General features: G+C 32.8%; 1 protein-coding gene across 1 annotated transcript; it reads right to left on the bottom strand.

Moving 5' to 3' along the window:
* Positions 1-1,377: 1,377 nt before the first annotated feature.
* Positions 1,378-2,511, bottom strand: LOC133289319 (WUSCHEL-related homeobox 4-like). Its single transcript, XM_061487235.1, has 3 exons — positions 2,269-2,511; positions 1,762-2,046; positions 1,378-1,681 (listed from the first exon to the last, which is right to left on the bottom strand). The coding sequence occupies exons 1-3, from the start codon at positions 2,500-2,502 to the stop codon at positions 1,526-1,528; spliced, it is 675 nt and encodes a 224-aa protein (XP_061343219.1). The 5' UTR covers positions 2,503-2,511; the 3' UTR covers positions 1,378-1,525.
* Positions 2,512-11,062: the final 8,551 nt, after the last annotated feature.

The raw sequence follows: 11,062 nt of genomic DNA, 5'->3' as shown, positions 1-11,062 counted from the left end.
ATTGTCCAACGGTTGATTTTTTTTTGACATATTTGCTTTTAATTTTGGAGTTTATAAATCTTATGTTACTCTATCAATATTTTTTTTTCAGCTGAGACAATAAAAATTTGGGGATCACAATTTTTTTTTTCTCATTCCTCATCTCACTTTCTCTCTCTTTTTTATTGTTTTAGCTAAAAAAAAAATCGGTGCATGTGATAAAACCAACTTTTCAAAGGCTAACTACTAAACAGTTTTTTCTGAAACTGTTAAGGATCGTGATAAAAGGTTAATAATAAAATATTTGAGTAAATATTATTTTTGGTCCTCAGCAAATTTAACTATACCAGCTTTAGTCCATAGCAAATAAAAAGGTTATTCGTTGTCCCTAAGAAATTCAAAATGGACTCATTTAATTGAAATCGTGATCCCTTACAAATTCAAAAAAGACCCATATTAGTCTCTCAAAAGGACTAAAATGGATCCACTTTAAATTTCTTAAGGACCACGAATAGCCTTTTTATTTGCTAGGGACTAAAATGAGCATCATGAAATTTGCTGAGGAGAAAAAAAAGGTATTTACTCAAAATATTTTCTGAGTGAGTGATCTCAGATGTGACATAAAATAATGAAATTATAATATCACCAGCATCAAAACTTTACACAAATCATAATTTATAACAGAAGAAACTAATTAGAAGAGATTTTCAAACAAATTCCCATTTATATAGGCAATTGTTCAGTTTAATGCAAACATTTCATCGTCCGTAGTTCTATAGCGTGTGTGTATATATCTATTAACGTAGGCTGAACAAAATTGTTTTGTTCTTTCTTCTATACAGTAATGGTGATTATGTTTTCTGAATATGCATACACATTAAACGAGAAGAAGCAGGTTGGGCACTCTTATATTTCAAATTGTTGATCCTCCTTTCCCTCCTAAGTCGTGGTTCTCATGGCCCTACGAGGCACTATGTTGTAAAAAGGAATTTGCATGTCAATGATGAAAGAATAAATAAATGCATGTACCCTTTGATACTTGATGTGCCTTACTTTATGAAAGTCTGATTTATGACGGGTGAGTGGAGTATCTAATATGATTATTTTTTAAGATTTCGGCTATAGGACACTTATGCTTTTCAAATTCAAAACTTAAGAGACGTAAAAGGGTAGGCTTAAGAAGTAGAAGACGAAGAAGAAGGAGTAGGTGCGTGGACTTCCGCGTCCGTAGCTTCTGCTTTTAACCTAAAAGCTTCGATTTATAAGCTAATGTAGTCAAAAGAATCTATCGTTTTCAAAGTCACACCAATCGAGCTGAAATCAACAAAAAAAAAAAAAGAGAGTGACAAATTGCTTTGGTTTGGTTCCAAAGTCAGGAATTAATAGCATTAAGTGGAAGAGTACAGAGCAGAGACAACTTTGTCTTTCTTCTTTCCCAATACAAAGAAAGAAGAAAAAGTAAAGCAAATTAAAGCACATTCATTAAATCAGCTGGGATTCGGAACAAAAGCAAAGCAAATTGATGGATAAATGTTCAAACCCCCCTTCATCTTCCTTCAGGGTGCAATGGAAATAGCTCCAGAGTTCTATGTTCCTCCTCCTCTTCACAAGATAACACGCTTTGTTCTTCCGAGCACTCAAATCCCCATCTCCTACACTTCTTGTACGGACTATCTTCCTCTTCTCTTTCTATTACTTCCCCCTGCAAAAATCTTGAGCCTTCAGATGTTGTATACGACAATTAGTCTAGAACATATATAGAATAATTAGTCTAGAACATACCCTTGTCGTTTCCAAATTAGTTATACTATGAATTGTGGGAGTTCGAGGACTATGAGAAAGGCCAAGGGTGTTGCGCTTCTGCTTTTGTCTCTCTCGTGCTTTGTGGTTTTGAAACCAATAGAACACGTTTTTACCTTCGATCTTACCGTACTTGCTAAGCTGAGCTGTGATCTGCTCTATCTGTTGAGCATTTGGAGTTCGCATCCCTCCTCTGTATAGCATCTCCAGTATGCCTATTTGTTCTTGCGTCGGATTCCACCGTGTCCCTCCTGGATGCGTTTCCACCTGTGTCATAATTGTAATAATGTACATTTTTTAGTTTTAATTTTTTAACCAATTAATTGATGAACAATTCATTAAATTAAATGCATGTGAAATGTATATATATATATATATATATATATGTGGTATGTCCACGTGAATTATATATCACTGCATGGATGAGGGGGCATGGCATGGAGAGAAGTAATTAATTAAAGAAAAGAGATCAATAATAATAATAAGGACCTGGCCCTGGGGTGAAGGTGGATCTTTCTTATTATCGTCAGAGGATAAGAGTTTTCTGGGGCCACTTTCTGGTCTGATGAAGCTCTTGAGATCGAAAGGAACAGAAGGAGTGGTGTTGTCGGAGGTGTTGGGAAGCTTGGGAGCAAGAGGGCGTAAGCGCTTGCACCCAAGCGTGAGGGAGGGTTCGTGCTCCCAGAATCCACGTGCGAACTGATGCACCTTCATGCTTCCCATGGTGAAGTGGATGATAGGGAGAAGAGTAATTATATAGAAGAGGATGAACGAACACTAGTACTTAAAGTGGACAAAGTGGGATATGAGGTGTTGCCTGCAACAACCAAGACCAAATGATGAGATGCAGTTGACTTGGGAATTTACTCCTATAAAAAAAAAACTAAAAGGCAATGCAACTCATCTTATTAAAATAGAAAAAAACAAAACGCACAATCAGAGACAAGCACGGTACACAGTAATATTAATTTTGTTTATGAATAGGGTGGGAAGAGCGCGTGTGACAAGACCCTGTGGCTGTGTGGATGGATCTTGGATGTATGTGTATGTGCGTGTGTGTTGGCCTGTCAAATCGGGTCGTTTTTTTCTTGCTTTCATGATAAGGTGTCCATGCTTTTCGGTGGCCTCTGTGACTCTCTCTCTCTCTCTCTCTCTCTTTCAAAACTTTTGCTCATCAATAAAGTGAAGTGAGGAATGCAAAAAGATTCCTCCAATCCCTAAACTTGAAAATGGAAGCCCTTTGATATGCTTTTCAAGATACGGATTTTTATATATGAATGGATGAATGAGACGTCGACGAGCTAGAGGGATATGGTGAATGGTGAATGCCGTCTTTGTCCTTTTGATGTGGTAGAGAATGTTGAAGAAAACACTCACTCACTCACTCAACCATATCTCTGAAATTCATTTCCCACTCCTTGGGAACTGTTGCTCCAATTTCCCAAATACTACTTTATACTCCATATATATATATATGTAATCTATAAGACCATGCACCCATCATCTATGCTCCATATCCCTCCATCAAACTTTAATTTATATTCAAATTATTTCTATTGGAGCATTATACTTGGATATAAATTGAACCTGACTCTGTCAACTGCACCCATGCATAAATTGAATCCGTATGTGGCATACTGATATATAATATTAATATGCATGTACATTTATGTATAGGTGTATATATATTCAAATAAACGAAACCTTTGAGAAGGAGACAATAATTCTCATTTCCCGCGTAGCATATGATTGGGCGTTGAGTGCAGCTGGCAATTGGGTAACGAATCAGAGTTCTTTAACCAATCAACCCATCACGTGAGTAAACATATATACATACATATATATATATATAGAAGTAATTCCGACCCTTAGATATACACGTGCCATTCAATTTGGGCGCACGAGAGAGGAATATTGCACACGTGTTTCAGTCAAAATACATGATGGCCAATCATCACAATCAAGCACCCGCAAGCTGAGCGTGAGTTTTTCCAGTTTCACTCCTCAAGATATGATTATGAAAGCCCTTCTGCTACATGCTGGCCACTAGCAAGCCGATGAAGAGATTGTCCAAACACAAACTATCTTCTTTCGGGCAACAATGGCCAGTAGTTATTATTAATGCCATCTCTCCTGTTAACTTCAAATTAATTAATAACCAAGCTGGTTAAATCACACGGACTATTTACTATGTCTTAAAAACCATCTATAATCGTTTTAGAGATTAGCTATTCACAAGCTAATATATAGATCACAAGCTAATATAACGTAAATGCATAAATACCCCCGTAGCATAGATCATTGCGTTCTCATATAAATCGTAATTTTTAATTGTTGCAGTCACACCCCTTTTTTTAATATCAATATATCCATGAAATTAATAGAGAAAAATATGCATGTACAAATTATCGCATCGCGCGAGACACTGATATAACTTGAAATATTCAAGAAAGATTATATCGTGCTAAAGTATTATACAATAATTTACATAAATATTATGAATATGTGAATATATAAGGAGAAAATAAAAAAGCATAAGAAATATTAAAAAAAAAGTATAAGAAGAAACTCTTAACCACCACTAACTTTGACATTTTTACCCATTTTCTGTTTAGAAGGGCCTGTGATTAGACCGGTAATTATCATTGCAGAAGCTAGCTTTTTAAAAAAGTTTGATCGATGGCTCCCTTTCAATATAGGAGGAAACCACTTTTCAAGCTAAGATGAGAAGAAAACAAAAGGGAATTCCAAAAGCATGATGTGAATATAATGTGACTTTCATGTGAATCTGATTGCCATATATTTCTGGCATAAGTCTTAGTTAGCAAAATTCATATATTTAGCGGTCACTAATGTATTAAAATATCTTTTAGATATAACGGTTACCATTTCCAATATTAAAAAATTATGCATGTTTAAATTGTTCGCACAAATTAATAGGGAGAAGCACTTTTAGTATTTCAAGCAAAATTAGTCTGGCATATAAAAATATTTTTTTAAAAAAAGAAATATGTTTACTTTAAAAAAATAAATTAAATATGAAAAAATTCTGACATACTCTTGAAGTAAGAATCCTCTTAAAACATATCAGCCTTTAAAGTTTAAATATAATGTGGGTCCACACATTTACTAAAAACCACATAGATCTACTATATGCATGCAGGGGGAGGAACACATGAGCATAAAAGAATTTTTCCATAAATATCATCTTAAGTTTTAAATATTTTTTAAAATAAAATGAAGAGCTTTATTAATCTCATGTAATAAGAGAGAAGCTCTCTCATGCTACAGAGATAATCATGTGTTGGACCCACCTACTTATAAAAAAATAAAAAAAATAACACGAAAATCGATGTATGAATAGGAGAGAAAAATATTCTCCTATAACAAAAGAGTATATTCTCCCTAAAATGAATTAATCCAGACATTTAAACACAGTGTACAAACGTTCAATTGCTGGCGCCCCAGAGCCCGATGTGACCTTCGTTTTGATCTCCAAAATTCCCTCCTACACCGGGATCCTTGTTGTGTTGTGCTGCGTCTAATCCCCTTCTGCCAACCAGCTCATTGTGTGTGAAAGCTTCTTTAAGTATTTCGGGTGAGAGATCGTATCATATATATTTTAATATAAACATCGTCATATAAAAGGATCTTAATTATATGTGGGCAAATCAATAATGACGAGGGATGAGAGAAAAAAAAAATTACAATAGAAGTAACAAATTATTGATTTACCTATTAATAATTAAAATTCCCAAACGTGATATAATCATGTTAAATAGCACTTAATACCATCTATTTCCACTCCGATCTGGAGTTGTCCTACCTTTTAGTTATTTTGTTCTGTTTTTTAACCAACAAAACAAAATATCAGGGCTTTCCTTCCTTAATTAGATTTTCCTTGCTTGTCTGCAAGTCATTAAATTTTGCATAAACGGTGTTTATTAACATTTTTAACATCAAAATTTGATTCGGTTACTTTGATGTCACCTTACTTAAATTTTAGTGATATTGTGTATTCACTTTTTTTAACTCTGGTATAAGAATAAAATTTTTTACTCTCCATCTCATTTATTGATTTCCGTTGATATGATATTACAATTTATTGAATTATACATATTAGTAATGACTAATGAAAGCGGTTATATTTACTAGTTATTATCATTTTAATCTTACTACTATTACTACCTATCTGTTTAGTTATCGTTTAATCAACTTGAAATCAATGGTTAAAAAAGAGAAAAAATTAATTGCCGTTAATTTCAAATTGGTCCAAAGGTAACTAAAAAGGTAATAAGATTAAAATAATAGTAAGTATAATATTTCCTTTAATTAATTATTAATTTCAAATATATTATTACAGTCAGATACACAGAGATTAAGGGATAAGATGGAAAATAAAACTTCTTATTTTTATAGTGGAGTCGAAATGTCTCTCCTCTAATATACCAAAAATATATTATATATATATATATAGGGAAGAGTTATATTTACAAATTTTTTGTTACAAATTACACTATGTACTTCCGGAAGTACACTAGGTTACACTATATACTTCCGGGAGTACATAGTGTAATTTGTAAAAAAAACTTGTAGACGGATGTAGATAAGTTATCTACATTAACCCAAAACGACGTCGTTTTGGAGTGGAAATCAAGGTATTTTTGTAATTATAAGTTATTTAAGGGTTATAATAGTTTTTTTAATTATATTTTTTTAATTTTTCAACTCAAAACAATGTCGTTTTGAGAGTGAATGTATATAACTTATCTACATTCACTATTCACTGTAGAAACATTAAAGCCTATATATATATACAAAAACGAAAATAATTATCTATCTGTCTACCGAGGAATATAATTTTTGACGAATAACTTTCAATAGGACAAAAATCATTTAACTTCAATTGCATGTTGAAACTTGCCCGGTTGTTTTTTTTTTTTTTGTATACATTGCTTTTATTCTTTGTCCTAGGCCCTTATTCTGATTGAGAAAAGTTTGGCTTAAAAGGTGATCTTTTTTAATCTTATATCCCATTGGCCTGATGTCACTATAAGTGAACGGCGAAATCGTGGGATAATGATATCAGGGTTGATAATTTATATATTATGAGCTTGAAGCCGTGTTTTCTTGTCCTTACATAATTCAGATCCCGTATCTGATTGCACCACATTTATCTCAACTCCCTTCAATCACGACAACGCAAAATTTTCTCGCCTATCAATTCATACCAATGGCCCAATGCCATATATGTAGGTTTTCATTATTCTGTTCCTAATTTTACTTTTTATGATAGGCTCAAGGGATTCCAGCTAATATGTTTTTAAGGCTTATCTTCTTTGCAAAATATCCAAACATAGTTCATTTTTAATTACATCCCCCCGCCATCACGTCATATAATTCCATGAGCGGATGAGCCCGTCGGTCCCAGAATTACATATTACCGAATTGGGAATTAGCCAAATATAACCATCTGAAACAACATGGCTTCAATCACATTTCCTTAATATTTATCACTAATTTTGTTTTTTAAAAAATAAACTAATAACTACTGGACTTTTGTTTGGTAGTTTTAAGTGTTGGGTGGTGTTCCTCTATAATAGGGGTGTTTGCGGTCTGTATTAGATCGGTTTTGGAAGCAAAAATCATCTGATTCAATCCCGTCTGTTTGATCATGTAATCATCCATTCGGTTTGGATTTTTTTCAAATCCGATCCGATTCAATCCAATTTTTTTCCGTTTGAATTGGATCGGTTTTCGATTTTTTGAAAATCTTAAAATTTGTTTCATGGTTATTGTGCAAATAACATCTTTTGTACAATAGGCTTTGTAAATTTTTATTTTTTTTGAAATAGAAAAGCATCAGTAAACGATAATATAGTTTTTTTTTTTTTTTGCAATGAGATATGAAGCTTTACACAGATAAAATTTTGTTAATGAGATATGACTAGGTTTTTTCTTGGGTTTAGTTGATGGGTTAATGAGTCTTGGGTTTAGAAATTTTTGAGCTATGATTGGGGAAAATCCAAGTAGGTAAAGGGGAATTAATATACTGGATCGGTTTGGATTGGATTGATTTTCATCAACCCATCCGAAAATCGATCCAATCCAATTAAAATTGCGATTTTTTTCGGTTCTCGATTTTTGGTTTATTCGGTTATCAGTTTTTCGATTCGATCACCGCGGTTTGAATCGGTGGATGAACACCCCTACTCTATAATATTGGCATAAACTCTCATTTATTGGGTGTAGGGCTCATGACAGCCTAACCACCTCAACCACTTCTCATCATCGAAGAAAATTTTGGAAGAAGGTGGAGGGTTCCCCTCACCTTATAAATACACATGAAGATTTTTTGTAATATGTTAGAAGTCTAAGAGCACTTTGAGAATACCTCCAGAGAGAAGTTTAAGAATACCACCATAGTTGGTGATGCTTGATTGTACCTCTAGTGAAACTAGAGAAACTTGACTCTTTGTAATCTTTATTTTCAACACAGTGAAAGATTTTCTGGACTAGTGTCTCGTGATTTTTACTTCTTTATATTGGAGAAGGTTTTTCATGTTAAAATTTGACTATGTTCCTCTCTACTTCTATCCTCTGTGCAAGTTTTCATTATATTGCGTGTTGGACGATCTGATAGTGTCGAGATCTGAGCTCGACGTGCTGACTTGCATTCGCTTGTGCGCTTATTTGAGGGACCGATGTCCCAACATTAAGGACAATAGCCTAAAAAACCCAGAACATGAATAGTAATACGACGTCATATTCCTGCATAAGATAGATCAGCTAGAAACAATAAACTCGAGCCAATAGACAGTCTTTGAAACGCTATATTCATGAGGGAGTGCATAGTTCAGTTGAGTTTGATTTTCTTTACCGAACTGAACTGAATTAAAAAAAAAAATTGTTCAAAAAATTGAATTAGTTTATTTTTTCGAACGAGTTCAAAACTGGTTCATAACCAGTTTTGTCCAATTCAGAACAAGTTTTGTATCAGGTCAGAATTGATTTTTAAAACTAATTCTGAATCCAAATGAAAAGCATGTAAAGTTGTGGAGGGGGGAAATATAAAAAAAAAAGTAAAAGTAAAAATAAATAAGAGAAAAAAACATAAAAATAAAAATAAAAAAACTAAAGAAATACACAAATAGGTGAAGAACAAAAAGGGTTTACCAAAAAAAAAAGGAAAAGAAATGAAATGAAAAGACAAAAAAAAAAAAAAAATCAATTTAATTCATGGACTAATTTTTTAAACCAAACGATCAGTTCGGTTCATGAAGTGGCAAGGTATGAAATAATTTTTAAAAACAAATTTTTTTACATGCGGTGTAGTTGAATTTACAACACATCCTAAGTGTTCATTAAACTTGAGTTCGTGATTAGCAATCCAATCATTTGTTGCCCTCTCAATATGTATGTTGCGTTAAGCATTGCCCGGCGTAATTAATAACTCTTGAATGCAAAAATCCGTATGACTCTCTCAGAGTGGGTTACTAGAGTTGGCAAGCAAAGTGACTACAACAGCCGAGTCACTTTATGTATGATAGTTCCGATCTAAACTTGTCTTATTGCAAACTTCAAGCCCTTTAACACACCCCACATCTCCACATGGAAAGCATTGAGTGACCAAATCTATAGGCAAACCCTCATAGACATTGACCAGTTGAGCCTCTACAAATCCCTCCACACGTATTTGATGATAGGTTTCCTTTTAAAGCATCATTTGTATTGATCTTCACCCACGTCCCATTCTCCGGGCACCATCAAACAAGGACGTTGGATTGTATAGCTGGATTTTAGAAAATTATTTTGAAAGTAAAAAGACAATTTTTTCTTATTTTTTTGCATATAGTTGGATTTAAAATTATTATTTTTTGAAGATATTCCAATCGGTCCATACTTCATAGCTTCGTAACTACTCCGATTCGAAGCGAATCTCAAAATTAAGACTTTAAACATCTCCCAAAAATGATACTGAGGAGGATCGAACATATGCTCTCATCCTCACCTACTCAGTTTCCTGACGTCAAGTGATCATTTGATGTTGGATTTTAAATTATAAATGAATTAAATTTATTTACAAAAGTGTCATTAATAAATTTTCAAAATTATTGAATTATCACCTTAAAGTAATTTAAAATGAGAAAAAAATTGAATTTATTTAACACTATTATTAATAACTTTTTATAATTATAATATTGTCATTGCAAAAAAAAAATATCAAAAAATTTATTTTCTCTAATTCTATTTTTAAAAACTAAAAAATACTTTTCAAAATTTTTTCCTAAAAATTTAAAAATATTTTTAAAAATAGAAATCAAACATCCCCTATAATCCCAATTCCAAATATCCTCCATTGTGTCTTTTTTTTTTTTTTGGCTCCTCCATTGTGTCTTTGTTTTCTCTTGTGCATGTTCACGAGCAAATTGAAGCTTTAAAGATGTGATCGATGGAAAGCGAGACCGAATTTCCAATGGTTGTGCTTAGGAGTGTAAATTTGCTAGGCTAAACCAAGCATTAGCATGCATAAGCTAAATCTATGTGAAATATTTTAAATCTAATTTGATTTATTAGCTTGATACATGCTAAATTATAGACTTAATTTGTCATGTTTTTAAAAAATATAAGCCTTGACTTGGTCTATCATGTACATCAAACACTCAAAAATACCATATTACCCTTTTTAAATTATGATTACTTTATTTCTTTTGTATGTTTATGTTGATGAAATCACAACCCAAAATATAGACAATTTAATGACATTCCTAAAAATCAAGAAAATATATTCACTCACTTATGTATTACATAATCCCAATCAACAAAGATGAAAATATTACATCCCCATAATTTCCTATACATGTATAATAATACAGCCAACCACATAAATAAAATATTAGAAAGCAGAGAGAGATCAAGAAATCAATTGTGTTCATAGATTGCTAATATAACACTGTCTTGTTTTCTTAAAATCAAATTAATAATCAACTTGATAAAAGTGGGTTATAAAAGATAAAAAACAATAAAACATTATTTTATTAAAAAGCATAATCTGGAGAATTGAAAGTCAGACCTTTAAAATAGACTTGCAACAATGCAAGTGTGGTGGCTCAGTTGGTAGCATGGGGACTGAGTGGTGAGAGAGGACCTCAGTTCGAATCCCACCAACATCATCTGGGGAGGGGTATAAGTACCGTAATCCTTGGATGCGGGGATACTGGAGGATTCTGATTCGTGTCAAAGAGGTAATTAGGATTAGTTTTTTTTTAAAAAAAAAAATAGA

This window comes from Gastrolobium bilobum, unplaced genomic scaffold (genome assembly GCF_033153095.1).
Source record: "Gastrolobium bilobum isolate Gb01-03AN ecotype WA unplaced genomic scaffold, APGP_CSIRO_Gbil_v1 utg9887, whole genome shotgun sequence".
NCBI lineage: Eukaryota > Viridiplantae > Streptophyta > Magnoliopsida > Fabales > Fabaceae > Gastrolobium > Gastrolobium bilobum.
Note: the sequence above shows the minus strand (reverse complement) of the source record. Positions and strands in the feature narration are given on the sequence as shown.

Excerpts from the sequence above, each read along its gene's own strand:
- LOC133289319 (XM_061487235.1), bottom strand. The coding sequence starts at position 2,502 with ATGGGAAGCATGAAGGTGCATCAGTTCGCACGTGGATTCTGGGAGCAC. Across the intron at positions 2,047-2,268 it reads CACCTTCACCCCAGGGCCAG|GTGGAAACGCATCCAGGAGG; the intron begins GTCCTTATTATT and ends ATTATGACACAG. Across the intron at positions 1,682-1,761 it reads CTAATTTGGAAACGACAAGG|GGGGAAGTAATAGAAAGAGA; the intron begins GTATGTTCTAGA and ends AGATTTTTGCAG.